This window comes from Medicago sativa, chromosome 5 (genome assembly GCF_051527215.1).
Source record: "Medicago sativa cultivar Bolivia chromosome 5, Bolivia_mono, whole genome shotgun sequence".
Taxonomy (NCBI): Eukaryota; Viridiplantae; Streptophyta; class Magnoliopsida; order Fabales; family Fabaceae; genus Medicago; species Medicago sativa.
Window position 1 is genome coordinate 2,886,616 of NC_140753.1, and position 17,822 is coordinate 2,904,437.

At 32.5% G+C, this 17,822-nt stretch overlaps 4 protein-coding genes across 4 annotated transcripts; all 4 read right to left on the bottom strand.

Moving 5' to 3' along the window:
* Positions 1–4,908: 4,908 nt before the first annotated feature.
* LOC146919148 (scarecrow-like protein 3) lies at positions 4,909–7,487 on the bottom strand. Its single transcript, XM_085712379.1, has one exon. The coding sequence runs from the start codon at positions 6,711–6,713 to the stop codon at positions 5,268–5,270; it is 1,446 nt and encodes a 481-aa protein (XP_085568505.1). The 5' UTR covers positions 6,714–7,487; the 3' UTR covers positions 4,909–5,267.
* A 3,397-nt stretch (positions 7,488–10,884) lies between these two features.
* Positions 10,885–13,737, bottom strand: LOC146919149 (SGNH hydrolase-type esterase superfamily protein). Its single transcript, XM_085712397.1, has 5 exons — positions 13,239–13,737; positions 12,775–12,902; positions 11,922–12,161; positions 11,471–11,726; positions 10,885–11,364 (listed from the first exon to the last, which is right to left on the bottom strand). The coding sequence occupies exons 1-5, from the start codon at positions 13,543–13,545 to the stop codon at positions 11,132–11,134; spliced, it is 1,164 nt and encodes a 387-aa protein (XP_085568523.1). The 5' UTR covers positions 13,546–13,737; the 3' UTR covers positions 10,885–11,131.
* Positions 13,738–16,497: 2,760 nt separating this feature from the next.
* Positions 16,498–17,106, bottom strand: LOC146919150 (uncharacterized). Its single transcript, XM_085710607.1, has 2 exons — positions 16,864–17,106; positions 16,498–16,764 (listed from the first exon to the last, which is right to left on the bottom strand). The coding sequence occupies exons 1-2, from the start codon at positions 17,104–17,106 to the stop codon at positions 16,498–16,500; spliced, it is 510 nt and encodes a 169-aa protein (XP_085566733.1).
* LOC146919151 (uncharacterized) lies at positions 17,106–17,633 on the bottom strand. Its single transcript, XM_085710608.1, has 3 exons — positions 17,585–17,633; positions 17,382–17,479; positions 17,106–17,300 (listed from the first exon to the last, which is right to left on the bottom strand). Exons 1-3 carry the CDS (start codon positions 17,631–17,633, stop codon positions 17,106–17,108), a joined length of 342 nt encoding a protein of 113 aa, XP_085566734.1.
* Between the last annotated feature and the right edge of the window lie 189 nt (positions 17,634–17,822).

Consider the following 17,822-nt stretch of genomic DNA (forward strand, 5'->3'; position numbering starts at 1 on the left):
TTTTTTATATTGTTTTTTACCAATAAAAAAAAAAAGAAAGATAATATTGTCCTAAAAATTGTCACACTTTTCTACATACGTTGCTTTAACTAGCAACTTAGATATTCTTACGTTGTATAATGTTCCTCAATTAAATTATGTTGAAGAGAAATGCATGTGTTTGAAAGAATTTATATCAACATTTTACAAATACTTGAAAGAATTTATAGTAATGATAAATGACACGTTCAGATTTCAGAAGTTGCTATTAGTTTATTTTTTATAAGTTTCTCTTTGATATAGTATTAGTTTAGGTAGAATTTATCTTTATTTTTATTATTTTTTCGGACAGGGTCAATGACACACCAAGGTCAAACTCAATATATTATGATGTTACTCATAATTTTTTTACTGCATATTTGTATTATAAAATTTACTGTTGAGTTGAAGACGATCATCACATAAGTTGTTGTATCTATTAAATTTTCCATTAATCAGAATCATTTGATTGTCAATAAGATAAATCAAAATTAGTGCGTTTGATAAAAAAAATCATGAAAAAATGATTTGATGTAGCTCATTGAATTATCAAATGATTTGAGATGAATGTTAAATTTTATATACTTAATCTATAATACAATCCAATGGTAGATTTTGCAATAAGGATATGTGATAAAGAATCGTCAAACATTAATTTCAATTGACCTTTTTAGTAGAAATTTCAATTGTTCTTGTCCTTTTTTATTAACAAATCGTTAATTAAGTTTTTTTTTAAGACATAAAAATGGAATATATTAACAACGGTAGTGAAGCACCTAAGTACAAGATGTACTAAAAGTGTCACCCCTATAAACAGTCAGTCATACAATGAATAGTCAAAGCGAAGGTCAGTCGATACCCAAACATAATAAAGGGTCCGACCATCATCTTTGAGTACCGTACATAAAATTGGCCTTATTACCTTTGAGCCACCACAAAAAGTGATATTTAACTTTTTCTACTAGCTGTTCCATGTTGGTTTGGATATTATGGAGTCTATTATTACGTTCATTCCAAACCAACCATGTACAAAGTAACCAAATAAGTTGGAGGAAGAATTGTCGAGCCTTTGAGTGACCTGTCACCCCTATAAACAGTCAGTCATACAATGAATAGTCAAAGCGAAGGTCAGTCGATACACAAACATAATAAAGGGTCCGACCATCATCTTTGAGTACCGTACATAAAATTGGCCTTATTACCTTTGAGCCACCACAAAAAGTGATATTTAACTTTTTCTACTAGCTGTTCCATGTTGGTTTGGATATTATGGAGTCTATTATTACGTTCATTCCAAACCAACCATGTACAAAGTAACCAAATAAGTTGGAGGAAGAATTGTCGAGCCTTTGAGTGACCTGTAAAGTGAGTAAACTGAATGAAATGGTCAAATTTTGTTTAAAGTTATTTATCCAAACATCTTGCTGTTTAAAGTTTAAAGAGAAGAGGTAAATTTTGACATAAATTTGAGAAGAAAAAGATCAAATTAAAAGTTTCTTTCACCAAATCATACTTATAGTATTTTTTTGTTGTGGTGGCTAGGGTTTGAACCTGGACCTTCCATATATTATGCATTGTTCATACCAACTGAGTTAATCTCACGAGGACAGACATACATATAGTATATCAATCGAAATAACAATTCCAAAATGAAATAACAATTCTTGTAACAAAAAAAATAAAAATAACAAAACAATTCCAAAATGAGGGGATACAAATTAGTAAAGTAAATCCAGTCAAAAAATAATAATAGTAAAGTAAAATATTTGTATTCTAAATTGCAGCTTAAAACTCTTCTTCTCTCTAAGGCCAAATCTTTCTGGGATGGAAACACTAGTTCTCCCTCACAAGCAAAATGTTGCTTAACTAATTATTAAACCACTCAAACTTCAATTAATATAAATTAAACCACTCAAAATGTTGGGTGAATTAATATAAATTAGAATTTTTAGAATTTAGACCACTAGTTCTCCTTCACTATGAAAGGTTCAATTACTAAAATTTAGAATTTTTTAACATGAAACAAATTAGATATGATTTTTTTAAAACAACAAAAGTTAAAGATAAAAGTAATAAAATATGGACGTAGAAATCAAATTTTGCGAAATTTTTTTGCGGAGGAACTTTTAGTAATGTTCTTAACACGTCTACAAAAAAATTGTTCAAAAACTTAAGAGTTTAAGAATAAATTAAACAAATTTGAATTGAGCAGGGACTAATACCGAGTGCATAATTTTTTTATAGGATAAAAAGAACTATTAAAATTAAGTAAGGACTAAACTTAAAAGACCTCAATTTTACAGGGACTAGTGTAAACTTAGGAAGCTATGTAATGTCAAGACCGCCATAATGTAGAACTATTAAAATTAAGTAATGACTAAACTTAAAAGACCTCAATTTTACAGGGACTAGTGTAACCTTAGGACTAGTGTAACCTTAGGAAGCTATGTAATGTCAAGACCGCCATAATGCATATGTAAATCATCCTATGCCCGAAAAAGTTCAACATATGCACACTTATATTGCTCAAGTGAAAAGCATAATTGTTTGATTGTCTCCTTCTCCTCCTCTCTAAGATCACACCATTCTGCCTAGTCACCTCTTTTTCAAGTTCTCCCACTCAGTTTTGTATTTGTGAAGAAGAAGAAAAAACATAATACGGTTTATAAAATTGGATCATAAAACTAAAACAATCTAAATTGGATCATAAGTATTTAGTATTATGTCTCATAAGTCCTAGCTCAACTGGGAAAAATGCCGAAATTGTTGGGTCGGATGTTGTTGGTGATTTCCAAAATAATGGAATCACTTTAGAACCAAAAGTTGTAACTCTTCATGGGAATCTTTCATATACATTGGAACCTTTGGCAAAGGGGTGCTTAATGAACCTTTGCATTGATTCAAGTGTATATGATGATAACCTTTGGCAAAAAGGTGCTTAATGAACCATAACATTGATTCAAGTCAAAGGGGTGTTTTCTCTCATGTGAAGGGTCATATAATGCACTATAAATGTTTGGCATTTGGGCATTAGTTGGACACACTACAACACACAATTTTGGATAGAAATTTGTTACATTAACAACATAATTCTTCATCATTCTCTTACTCTAAATCATCCATCAATTCTCTAATGCATGAGTGAATTGCTGGAATCATAAATCTGTAAAATACTGTTAGGAGATACGCTTGGTGTGGTTGTGCAATACACGTCAAGGAACTCATAGTATCCTGAAGGGGATTCGCCGGTCATTCCTTATTGCATCCAATATACAGTTATTGGTGGGGGCGAATCGAACCTAAAGGTTAGTATGGCAACCCCATACGCTTTGAGTTTACATGCATAACTATTAAACTTTTCAGGTTTCAAGTGCAGCAGCCTCTTCCCAACAATCAAGATATACAACAATCTTTGGAATTTATGTGCACACTTCATCGTATTCATCTTCATCATCTTCTTGGTCAAGTTATTGCAGCAGACCCCCAACACAAGTTCCAACAGATGTATGATTAGGGTTCGAACCCCGGTACCTCCACTTTGTGTGTGTGAGTTTATGATGGCTTTGTCATCTCATCTATCTACCCAAAAAAAAAGTATGTAGTATTATTAGTTAACAAATAAAATTAGACCGCATGAATTCTTGTATACCACCTTACAACAATCCAAGTAAAACAAATGGAGTCCATGTTTGGTGTCAAGTAGTTTTGCCAGAATCACGGTGATCTACTTGACTGGCAAAAACTACAGGTTGTAGTTTTTACAAAACCACGGGTTCATATAGATACCAAATATGCACGGAAATGCAAGTAACAATATCAAGGGGGACTGTGTGGGTTCCTTCAAAACTTGCCCATAAATCAGGAAAAAAAAATCAAAGAACAAGACTCTCTTAAAAAGTACTTCTTACGCAACTGTGTCAGTCAAAATCCAAAATTCTATCGTTTAGACTCATTTTTAATTCTTTTTTCATATTCTCGAAATAATACCAAAAAAATTTGCATTACCATTATTTAATTTTTTTCAAAAAACTTGATGGTATTTTTATATTTTTAAAAAACTATTTGATAAGTTTTGTCGTTTTTTTCACTTTGTTTTTGTGTGATTTTTAGGCCAAAGTTCGCGAAAGTTGAAATGGAAGGAGTTTAGGATCATTGCCTATATATAAGTGTAATTATGATTATATAATCTGAATTATGTGGTTTTTCTTACAATTATATGATCCGAACAAGGGCAAAATGGGAATTTCAAAATTTGTTCTCATGCACTCTCGAAATGACTATTTTATCCTCAACGGTAGTTTTTATTTTTTAAAGATATCCCCAAAAGTATTTTTTTTGTTAACCACCCGGTTCAAAAGGAAAAGAGTTTGAACAAGAATTATTCTATCTAAAAATCAAACTCGAACAATTCGTTAATTGGTGGGGAGGTCTGCATTGTCATCCCTACTCTCACGAAATCATTGTTATTACGCATAGTTAGCATCCCTTTAAAATTGACACATTTACATTTACATATTCACCATTATAATTATGGATTGAGCATTGCTAAATAGTGCAGCAAGCACCTTAACGGAATTTGATGAACTAGAAAAACACTTACCTTACAAGGATAATGTGGTAACAGAAAATAAGTGAAGGATAAAAATAATATTCTCTCAAACAATAATGATTCCTGGTCGTTTTTCATTAACTACTTTATCGATCCGTCCAGTAATTTCCAGAAATTCACTTTTTTAAGGTAAATAACTGGGTGTCTTTAATGGAACATCTAGTTGTCATTCCAATGGAACATCTAGTTCTTGTCACTCTAATGTGAGTTGTTGAATTTGTTGGATTCACAATCACTATTGTTGATTTATTTTGTCCAGAAAAATAGGAAAACAATGCAGGTGGAGAGAAAAAGAGAGGTGACTGCATATAGTTTGCATTCCAAGATAAATGATTACATTGAGCAAGTAAAGTAAAATGAAAAAAATAGCTCATATACATTCGAGTACCATACAGGTTAGAGTATAGGAGTTCATGAAGAACAAAATGAGTAGCAGTCAAGTAGGAAAATAAAAGTATCTCTAAATTGACAATCATGAATACTCATTACCATATTGGTAAACTCATTCATTCAAACAAACAAAAACAAAAAGAAAAATTAAAACCCTCAAAACTCTACCCATCATTTCTTCACTTCATATCATATTTTTCTTCTTTCTAATATTCCCTTCTTTTTCTTCTGGCTTGAAAATTAGTCTTAATTACTTCCTAGCTCTCCAAGCTGTTGTTGAAAACAAAGACCTATCTTGCCAGCAAGTTACTACACAACCATTTTCTTCTCTCATTCTATATCCCTCACAACCATAACTCTGTAGAAACCTTCTTGCCTGCAACATACCATAATAGCTTAAAGGCACATTACCAAATCCACACGAATCAAGTCTCATAAACCATTTATCAAGTTTTTCATGTCTTTCCTTTCTTTCAGCTCCTTCACAAGCAATTATGTTCTTGATTTCCTCACCAAACAGCATCTTCTCAACCTTTAATCTCTCTAGGGATGTTCTTGATACAGTTGACTCCAAACAATCAAACAATGCTGCATAAGAATATAGGGCTTCAAGCAGCCTCTCCATCAATGTTGAACCGTTGTGATTCGAGTCCTGTTCGGTTACAACCATGACTTTTGGTGACAAACTCCATAAAGCATTGAGAAAACTCTCCACATTCATTGAAGCAGATGAAGATGCTGGCGACGATGATGATGTTGAATCGGGACTTGGACTATAGCCATTAACCATATCTTTTTCAAGTAAATCACCTAATGATGTGTTTTGGTTCATAAACATGGCTTTTTGCAGGTGAAGTCCATTTGAGTTTCTTGACATAATAGGAGTTTTTCTCCTTGAGGATGATTCATCATCCAAGGCCAAAAGGGAATGTAACTGCAGAATAGAACTAATTGCAAGCGCCTCGCCGGTTTTCACACGAAGTTTGTCGAAATCAAGATTTTCTAGCTTGCTAAGAACAGGGTTGAATTGGAATGGTATATCTAATTTCTCAGCTTCTTCAGAAAGCTTATGGCCCATTTGCTCCAAAACCTCTTTCTGCTGATGAATCCCTGTGATTCTCAAATGAGGAGGACCTTCAGGTCTTGCACTCAAAACTTGTAAAAGAGCAATCCATTGTGCAGGTTCAGCAGCATTAAGATCAATAATATGAACCATTTTCTCACCTTCCATAGATTCAACAATAGCTTGATTTGTCAAAATATATGCCACCTTCAAGAAAGGGAAAAGCTCAAAGAAAAACTTCTGAACCATAATTTCTTCAGAAAGCATAATAATTCTTGTGGAATTTAAGGCTCTATGGAGTCCAGGCCAAGTTTTAAGTATCCTATCAGCAAGTGCTTCAGTGAAATAAGCAGCAATTCTCTGCATAGTGTCTCCATCAGGAGTTGCAAGCTGTGAAATCTGTTCAAGTGTTGTGTTTGCACTTTCAAGACTACCAGAAGCTACATGATTTGCACAAGTGATTAACAAATGGATCAAATACAAACCCCTTTCCTCAGATTTCAATTCTCTACTAAGCCATGGATAAGGTGATCCTATTCCTCCTATGCTAGGTGAAACTGACATCATGGAAAATAACTGTAGAGGTGAACAAGTTACTGATGAAGACCCTTCTTCTTGTAACATAGATTCCATTCCATGTAACAAGTTACAACAATCTTAATCTTAGGATTTTGGAATAATCAAGAAAAGGGTTTGATTGCCAAGTAGATAGGAAGAGAAAAAGTGATAAATTTTATTTTGAATCAAACAAAAAAAAAACAAGCTTTTGAGGCTCTAAATATATCAAAATCTCACACTTTGCAATGAAAATACAAAGAAATTAAGATGATTTTAGAGTCAACTTCAGCAGATCCTACACGGAAAGTAGAGTTGAGACAGGTTAAATAAAGAAATTGACAATAGTAAAAGAAGAATTTCCACTGATTCAGGGGAAAGTTATTGAGGAACCCTAGAAAAAGTACATTAGAGGAATTAAGAAACGGAAGAAGGAAAAGCTTAATCCTTGATGGGTTTTGAAATTGAAGAAGAAAGAAGATGAATCCCCATGGAAAGAAGAAAACTTGGTTATTGGAAGAATAATGGGGTGGTTTTGGTGTGTTTGATGTGGGAGAGGAAATCAATGTTTGGACTGAAGTTGTTGTTGATTAATTTCAATTTGAAGGAATTGAATTGATCATATCATAGCTAAGTTGAAGTTGTGACAATGTTTTGAAGGGTCCATTTTGTCTTTATTGTTTTGTTGTATGTAATTAGTGAGTGGAGTATGGAATTGGTGAGAGTGTGACTCTAGGTTGTTTCTGTCTTTATGTCTATAAAACTGTCTTTTCTCTCTCTAAGAAACTTTTGTTTGTTTCTTTTCTAACAAAAACTTCCAATGAAGATGTTTTCTTTTGTCTTTACATGAGGTGGATAGGGAATCAGGCTGGCCTTGGAGTTTTTAATATTCTCTACTTTAGCTAGAGTCCAAACATGCCTTAGCAAAGACAAACATTGCCCTTGGTTTTGTTTCTTAGTGGGGGAGAGTGTGAGAAAGAATGGCAAGAAAGGTAGTACCAAAATGCTTCCAAAAATTTGTTTTGTTTTTATTTTCAAAAGCAATGACCATACAATTGGTATTATCTTTCTTTCTATTAAGACAAACAGACAAGGATGTTAAGGAAAACTACAAAAGTAGATTGTACGTTTATCTCTATTTGTGGATTCTTAGGTGGCACTTGAGAATACCTCAACTACTACCTTCCATTTTTCTTAGGAATTGCCAATTCTTTTGGGAAATTACCAAACCCAAATAACATGCTGGCCTGGTTAGGTGCCGTGTGATAACATTAGATAACTCTATTGTTGACTTCTAATTACAAACTTGTATGGTATCCAAGTCTTTTAATTCTCTCTTGTATTCTTGATCAAGTTTAAAAATTGAGAAAAACGACGGAAAAATTTAGTGTGATAAAAATTTATCAATATTACTCTCCTATGAAGCACGGACGCCTCTAAAATTAGGCGTGTCGCGGTGTCCGATACGCGTCAGTGTTAGATACTCTTATGACATTCGTACGATACGTGTCAAACAAGTGTCCTAAATAAGTTGTTTTCTTCTTCACTTCGATACTCCTTGGACTGATGTCCGACACCTATACAACACTTATATGAGGCGTGTCAGACAACTCATACAAATATCTAGACTTATTTCTTAGCTTTCACACACAATGGATTCAAGAGTTAAAGATGTTTGAAAAATGTTGATCAACGAGAGGTTATAGACATTAAAGTTGATTACAACGCATTTAAATTTTTCAGTAGTAGGTGCATAAACAAATGCCTAATACAATTGTACCTTGTTAAAGAACTTTTTTTAAAGAAATAAATTGCTCAAGTTAGATACATATGTATGTATTTTGGTTCTTAATTTATATTTTTTATATTAGCGATGTTAGTGTCCTATGTTTTTTATATTAGCGATGTCGACGTGTCAGTGTCATGTCAGATGTCTTAGTCGGATCACGCATCACAGTTACTCTCTCCTTCACAAATTAATTAAGTCATTTGTAAAAAGATATTGTCTTTAAATAAATGAAGCATTTTACTTTTCAATGTAAATTAATTATTATTTTTTAATTATAAACTTTAACTGATACTCCTTCTGGTCCTATTTATAAGAAAAAATTTGGTCAACAAAAATTCATGTAAAATTGAGTCAGATAGATTAACTTTTTTTGACCCAAATTTCTCTTATAAATAGGACCGGGAAAGTATTAATTTCATAACTCCCAATTTAATATATTTCAATTTGCATTTAAAATAATGGTGAATACATCAATACAGAACATTTAAAATCATTTGTCTATTTCTTTCACTTACACTTTTCTTAATATGTGTAAATTAATCAAATATCTCAATTATTTTAGAACATATGAAGTAATAAGTTTATGCTACACAGTTGATAGCCATGCTAACATGCGTTCAAAATAAACTGGTAAGGAGTTAAAAAAAAGAATAAAAAATGTATTGAGAATAATAATTTAAAACTTTCAACTTTTTTTTTTGACAAGTTAAAACTTTCAACTTATTGAATACAAAATTTTAAAATAACATTTTTATATTTGTTTTTTGGGTTAATTAAGTAAATGGTTCCTATAAATATTCATAATTTCATTTTTAATCCCTACGTTTTTAGTCCCTATATTTTATCAAGTAGTATAGTAGATAGAATTCACCGTTTAAGATGAACAAAAGACGTCCGAAGTTTGAACTTCAGCCTTTACTTACAACAATGTATTGCCTCTGTCAACTTATTTATGCTCACGGGAACCCCTTATATTATTTTATAATTGGTACAACTTAGACATGTTTTAAAAAAAAATTAAAAAAACTTAATTTTGATGCAGTGTTATTATTTTCCTATATCATGTATTCCTGTCCTCTCTATCGTTATTTTTTTTGGACAAAATTGATCGATTGTCTTTTTTATGGAACATCACATACTTTCTTAGGAAATGATAGCATAAAAAATTTCTTAGGAAATGATAGCATAAAAAAGAAACTGATTTTTTTTAATAATAAAAAAAAAGTTAGGAACTAAATGTATGACACATGCACATCAATTTGCAAGAAACCAAAGCATCAAACTTATATAATCCAAGAAAAGCACATGCATTACACTTGGCTTTTGGCTACAATTTAATGGATAGCTTCTGGTCAAAAAATTCTTGTTTCACAGAGTTTTGCATTCACTTTGGCAGGACTTACTACAGTTAAACTAGAAATTACAAAACAAAAAGGACAGAATCCTTTTCCCACTGCAGGATTTACTTCCGTTGTTTATTTACTTTTTTAAAAAAGAAAAGATAGTGCATTAGCTTCCACAATTACAAGGCATCCTTGACCTAGCTGATTTGACTTTCTTTGGTTCCAATAATAGATTTTGAGTTAATTAAATTTGTAAAATTGATTTTGATTAAAAGTGAGTTGTTGAAGGTAAAGTTATTTGTGTTTGAGTACATTTATGCGAAAGTGGGTTAAACTATAAATTTGTGTGTAGAAATCAATTATATAATCAAAAACTAAAAATCTCAGCTTCAATTATAAACTTGTGTAAAAATTTAGGGGTGAAAATCAAGAGGCAAAATTAATTCTACCCGACGCAACCAAACATGTCAGAATCAATTCTACACATTCAAAATCAATTTTGCCCTCTTCAAAATGGAACCAAACATTCATTGAATGGACTTTTAACCTAGGATATCCGAAGTTTGAGAATCATGATTAAATTTTAGCAACACTTTACTTAACTACAAATCAAATTTTGGATTAACATTCTCTTAAGAACCAGGATGCTGCAAAAAATTCTCACTTCTACGAACAACTCAAGGATCTCTGATCTTGTAAGTTGCAAACAACAACAACAATAACAACAACGAAAGCTTTATCCCACTAAGCGGGGTTGGCTGCATGGATCACATTAAGTCGTAATGTTCTATCATAAACCATATTGACACGGTGGTTTAATTGGGGGTAGAGACCCGACGTGAAGACAATTGATGGGACGGAGCATTGTTGATACGAAGTGTTGCACGGTTTTTGCTCTTCACCCTCTGGTTCTTAAGAGAATGTTAATCCAAAATTTGATTTGTAGTTAAGTAAAGTGTTGCCAAAATTTTGAGTTTCTGGATTGTAACATTCAGGAAAACTTGTAATCATAGCAGGAAAAAAAAAATCAATAAGAAAATGTGAAGGAAGCATGGCCATGGACATAAATAAAGTTGCCTCTACAGCTACCAAATGTACATAAAGGTGAAAATATCAGTGCATCAAAAGTGAGTCCATCTGTTATATGGGAAAATAATTTCTTTGGAGTAAGTATCAATTTTTGCACAAATAGAAGATATATCATTGTACAGCCTGATATATACATAGTTTTTTTTTTTTAAAGATGTATATACATAGTTCTAATCATCAATAGATGCAGAAAAACTTGGCACCTATGAGTAGAGCCTTTGGGTCCACTACAAACTAATTCTGAACAAAATGTGGTAAACTAACATCAAACAGTATCAGTTTGCCTTCTGAGTTACCATGTCCTGTAAGTGCATAGGATAGCACATTTTAGTGTGCTCACCATTCCATATATTGGCTGCCAAAATTCCATTCACTGTATCAGTTGGATGGAACTGGTCCCACCAGATATAGTTGGATGCATTACTGCATGCCATTTCGGGTGATAAGCACATGAGCCAACCCTTGTACTTCCCGAATCCACAGCAAGCCTCGGACGTGACGTTAAAGCCTAATCAAGGAACACAAAGCAGAGTAAGATATGACAATGAAGCTACTACAGTTGCCTAATAGATTGAGGGCTGGAAAAAAAAACACAAATACAGAAATACTAATACCATATTGATCGTGATTCTTTAAAATATCCATTGAACCTTCATACACATCACAGAAGATGATATTGGCATCAGGGAGCTCCTCAGCAAGCTTTTCAACAAAGTATCTCATGAGAAAGTTAAACTCAATGGCCATGTCATTTATCGGTTCAACACATTCTCCATTCTGAATACCGTACTCCCACATGTAGCGAGGAGCACAACCAATAGGGGCAAGTCCCATGACCACCATTTTCCTAACATTTAAGTTGTACAAGTTCTGCATCATCAAGGTTAATATATCAGGATTCAATTTAACCCCTTCAGTTTCTGTATGCAACCAATAAAGTTTTTGGTTGATAGATTTAGACTCATAAAATTTCACATGATCATATTCATATGAATAAAGATTTACAGTGTCCTACCTATTTAATCATGTATAAATAAATAAAATGAAAGTTTAGGTGTATTTTACCTGTATTTCTCGTGTGAGTGAAGATGCTAAAAACTGGTTGAAGTGCCATGGAAGGAACAAATTATTGACATTGGATGCATTGAGCAAATAGTAATGAATGTAGTCATTGATTCCAATAGAGATATAAACAATGGAATTGGATATGAGAGTCCTTGCAGAATCCTCTCCCATACTGAATATAAACTGCTGAAATGTGTCGGTAAATTGTTGAACCTGCTGAGTTAAGGAGATATGCTGACCCTGCTTGCAGCAATAATTCATTACAATTTGTCCATTTAGAGATTCACTTATTTTAGCTAATTATTGGCATAAGCACTTGTGAGACTATTGTCATGTTTGGATAAACAATTCAATTAAGTCCTTATAGCATAAACGTGTATCATATAAGTGCTTCTGTCTAACTGTTTTTATAACAAAAAGTAAATAATATCAAATTGTTTCATTATAAGCTATCTTGGAGAACTTATGGGAAAAAGCAAAAACAGCTTATGGACATATCGTAAGATATTTCCATAAGTTCTCACAAAAGTCCCACAAGTATTTATGCTAGTAGATAAACTCAAATAAGTCGATCCAAATGGGTCCTATTTGGGAGAGCTTATTGAAACAACTTATGACATGTCCATAAGTTGTTTTTCATAAGCCCTTCAAGACAGTTAATGAAAACACTGTAACTTCATTAAAAAAATTATTAAACAAATAACTTACACATTAGCACTTATAATATATGATAATTGTTTATGCTATAAACCCTTAATTAAGTTGTTTATCCAAGCAATACCTTAAACTCATATTAAATTGTTTTGAAACAAACTATTCACTATACAAAAAAAGAAAGAAAACAGAAAATTACCAATTCAGAGCCACTTGAGACAATAATTCCTGCACCAGCAGAAGCATAATTGACACCATGAATCATATCCTCTACATTCCCTCTCTGCCCAAGATAACTTGGCACAAAAGGAAGTCCAAGACGCAAAGCTAATGCAAATCAACCACAAAATAATCACTTTTAGAAGTAAAAAAAAAAAGAATCTAAAAACTGCTTCAAATGTGAAGCAGTTTTTAATAGCTTCTCTGGATAATCACTTTTTGAAAACAGATTATAAAAAAGTGATTTTTATTCTAGTAAAGAAACACAAAGTAGCTTTGCTTTTTTAAAAAGAATCTCTAAAAATTAATCTTGAAATTATTAACTATCAAAAATATCACTTCTTTTTTCAACACGTCAAGTAAATTGCATGTAATGTATCTATCAATAATAAGAAGAAGAAAAAAAAAGATTGTAAAATAGAGTTGTAATGTTTTGTTGATTACCAAGAAAATCGACGGGAATTCTGCCATTGGAGAATCTTCCAGTGGGTTGATGAGTGTCAAAGTCTCTGCCATAAGGAGGACGATCGGCGCGAGCAAAGGTAGCAAGAAAATTGTTGGTACCGGAATCAACGGAGGAGTCACCGATGACGAAGAATGCAGGAGCTAGAGGTGGAGGAGAAGGAGGAATAGGAGGTTGTGGTTGTGGTTGTGGTTGTGGTGTTGGTTGTGCAATTGAGGGACTGCATAAGAGGATGAAAGATAGTAGAAGAATAATAGATATTGTTGTTATGATACTCGCGTTTTCCATGGCTGAGTTAAGAAGAAGAAGAAGAAGAAGAAGAAGAAAAGGGGTTAGAATAGAATGCAATGTGATTCAAGTGAAGTTCTGATGGCGCGTTTATTTAACTGAAAAACTGATCAGGGAGTGCTAGTGGTTTATAAATTGAAACAAATTGGAGGGAGGGTTAGTGGTTGTTAACTTGGTGAATTTATATATTTACTAGACCATCGACCCGTGCTCCGCACGGGTCCTACCAGCTTACACATGCGCGTTTGAAGTTACGATTATTAGTCTCTTCCTATATTAATTGGTTATAACTGAATCAATATGTAAGTAATATTTTATAAAATTCCAATTACGATAAATATTAGTCGCATAATGGTGGCTTTAGTAATATAATTTGTTGCTACCATTGGAATGCAATAAATCAAAATATCGTACAAAAATCATTGATTTTTAGCACAACTTATCTTACATTACGAAATACTTTTGGATATACTACATTTGAAGTCACATTGGCATCTTGAACATTTTCATCCATTGTAAGCATCTTCAATCCATCTCTTGAGGTAACTCTTGATATTGCAACATATAACTGACCATGTGAGAACACATGACTTGGCAAATATATCTCAACTTTCATCAGAGATTGTTCTTGACTTTTGTTAATAGTCATTGCGAAAGAAACAACTATCGAAAACTGTCTCCGTTGAAATTTGAAAGGTATCATGACATCAGAAGGAGTAAGAGATAATCTTGGTATAAAAAAATTTCTTGCATATATTGCTTCGAAATATGACCTTTCCTTCAGGCACAAATTTACCCATTCTAGTTATGATTAGTCTTGTGCCATTGCATAATCCTGATCTTTGATCTGTATTCCTTAACAACATCACTGGAACACCAACCTTTAACTTGAGTTTGTGATTTGGAAGACCAGGTGTATTAATTGTGTTGAGAAATTCAGGAGTGAGGACAACATCAATTGCATCGCCATTCGGCTTTGTTGCTAACGGCGAATCTTAACTCAGATACATTTTTGCTTCGCCTGGAATCAAATCCAATATATAATCGTTTATTTGTTTCACAAAAATTTCACAGTGAAAATTAATTTTTATTGTGGTTTCCCGTAAATCTTTTTAGCTCTTCACGCATGACTGTTAACATTCTCAATGTTTAACAGTTACTAACACCATTTAACACAGTAATTATTGAGGCATGCTACACACCATCCAATCCACACATCTATCCATACTAAAAAACTGATATTCTCTATGTAGTTGAACCATGTAAAATCACTTGACATTTATTCCATATTTTGTTAATTGAGACTATTCAGCTTCTCCACACTCAGCAAGATTTGTAACTAAAAAATACATATGTATCTTAATAAATAATTATCCATACATAATATAAGGTTGTAAATACGTATCAAGCATTTTTTATCATGTGCAGATAAATATTAAGAGCTTTGACTATTCATAAAGCATAAAAAAAATTAATCCAATCTCATTAAAATAATATAAATGTATCACCAAAATATTATTATCATTATAATTTGAAGTTGATGCAATTACTTAATTCTTGAAGTAGGTTCTTCATAATGTAGCAAAATTTGAACGGTACAATATCTTGGTAGTTTTTTTTTTTTTTTTGTTGATCAAAATATCTTGGTAGGTTATTTTGACGTTCCAATGTGGCCATTTTTTTATTAAATAAATAAATGACATTAAAAAGATGGTTATCCACTTGTGAAAAAAAAATGTCTTTAATAATGACAATGGAAATGGAAGAATACCCAAATAAATGAGTATACGTCCTTGCCATATTTTCGATGCATACATATATAAATTGAACAATACTACTTTAAAATGTCTTTGCCATATCTCTTATACTTCCAATTCATAATTTTCCCCGAATATTTATTAAATTTGAAAAATACTACTTCATATCCAAATATTGTTGAAGGGCACAATAAGAAATAAATGATGTAACCTTGAATTAGAGAACTGCATAATAATAATCCCTCAAAAAAAAGAACTGCATATTAATATGGATTCAGCAATAGACCAAACATAATAGATAGATTTTAAAATGCCACATTACATAATTGTTGGAATTGAAACGCACTAAATATAAAAGACAGCCAATTCTCTAATAGCTACTGCCTTACAACATAAAAACTGTCCCATAAACCATACAAAAATTAAGAAGCATAAAAAGCATAAAAAAAAATATTAAGAGCTTTGACTATTCATAAAGCATAAAAAAATTAATCCAAACTCATTAAAATAATATAAATGTATCACCAAAATATTATTATCATTATAATTTGAAGTTGAGGCAATTACTTAATTCTTGAAGTAGATTCTTCATAATGTAGCAAAATTTGAACGGTACAATATCTTGGTAGTTTTTTTTTTTTTTTGAGCAAAATATCTTGGTAGGTTATTTTGACGTTCCAATGTGGCCATTTTTTTATTAAATTAAATAAATGACATTAAAAAGATGGTTATCCACTTGTGAATATACGTCCTTGCCATATTTTCGATGCATACATATTTAAATTGAACAATACTACTTTAAAATGTCTTTGCCATATCTCTTATACTTCCAATTCATAATTTTCGCTGAATATTTATTAAATTTGAAAAATACTACTTCATATCCAAATATTGTTGAAGGCCACAATAAGAAATAAATGATGTAACCTTGAATTAGAGAACTGCATAATAATATGGATTCAGCAATAGACCAAATATAATAGATAGATTTTAAAATGCCACATTACATAATTGTTGGAATTGAAACGCACTAAATATAAAAGATAGCCAATTCTCTAATAGCTACTGCCTTGCAACATAAAAACTGTCCCATAAACCATACAAAAATTGGGACAACCCATTAGAATACCTAAATACAAAGACAGTAGCACATCATAACAAAAGACAAAATCCCCATCCTACAAATCTCCATGACTCAATTCATAACTTGTGGGCGTTTCACAATCAAGTAGATCTTGTCGTTATTTCCTGCATATGGAGCCCCAATCTTGATGTTGGTACCAACTTTAATCCTGCGTGCATCCACCATACGTTTCCATCCTCCTCCGATCTTGAGATGGTTATATGGACGTGTACCATATATGGTGATGCAGTTCCACTTGTTACCGCAGTCATCAATAAGCAACACAGAAGTAGACTTCTTACCCAAAGTCAATTGACAGAAACCTTGATAGAATAGCTTCTGGAAAAAAAAAAAAACACAAACATGCATATTAGATAGTGGCTTTGGCATTATAATAAACCTCTGCAAGATGAAAAAATATAAAGATAAAAACTATACCAAAAAACCAGATTCAACATCTTTCTTAGTCAGTTCTTTCTCATAATAAAGCTGGAAATTCTTCTCATCATGACGAAATGATAAGATTTCAGTGGAGACTGGTACACCCTGGAATACAAAATGTGGATCCATTTTTTTCTCTATTTCAAACAACATTGGCGGTGAGAAATGGGGAGGATCAACGATACGGCCAATCCTACTGATAAGGTTAATCCCAAATTGCCCTAATCCCGTAAACACCATCATGACCCATCCCCCCCCCAAGTTAGGTCATAGAAATCACGGATGGCACTGAACCCTGTAGTCAGAAAAATGCAACCATTAATCTTCTCGGTTAGAACCTCGAACTGGTTGTTATTAGGATCAACAAAAGTAACATAGCTTCCAATCTGGTCACCGAAATCGTAAGAAAACAACTTTGGAAGCATAACAGCACCCTGTCAAAAATAAATCAAACAGTCATGTACAAATGAATACGTGCTATTTAACAACCAAACCGAACTACATGATGGACTCACTTCATGGGCATGGAACTCAACGCATATGGTCCTGTACTGCAGGCGCAAATCATTCACGAGTTTGTCCAGGTCAGTTGCTGGGTTTGGATCCAAAGGAGCTGTTCATGAAAATATACAGCATAAAAGTTAATTAATGCATACAACGAAAATAGAATACAACAACAAAAGGTGTTAACCAAGATTAAACAGTAAGGATACTATACCCTTCAAGCAATGCAATGCAAGCAAGCTTTGGAACTCAGGAAAGGCCATTGAAATGATGAGCAGATGTAATGTTTTTTTGATTTAGGGTTAAAAGTGAATGAAACAGTACCATGAGTGAGTATATATAGAGAACCAAGGTTGAGAGAAGACTCATTGATAGAAGATACGATTTAATTATAGGGAGAGGGAATTAAAATTTCAAAATGAGAATACAAACAGTTACCAAGGCAAGTGTGG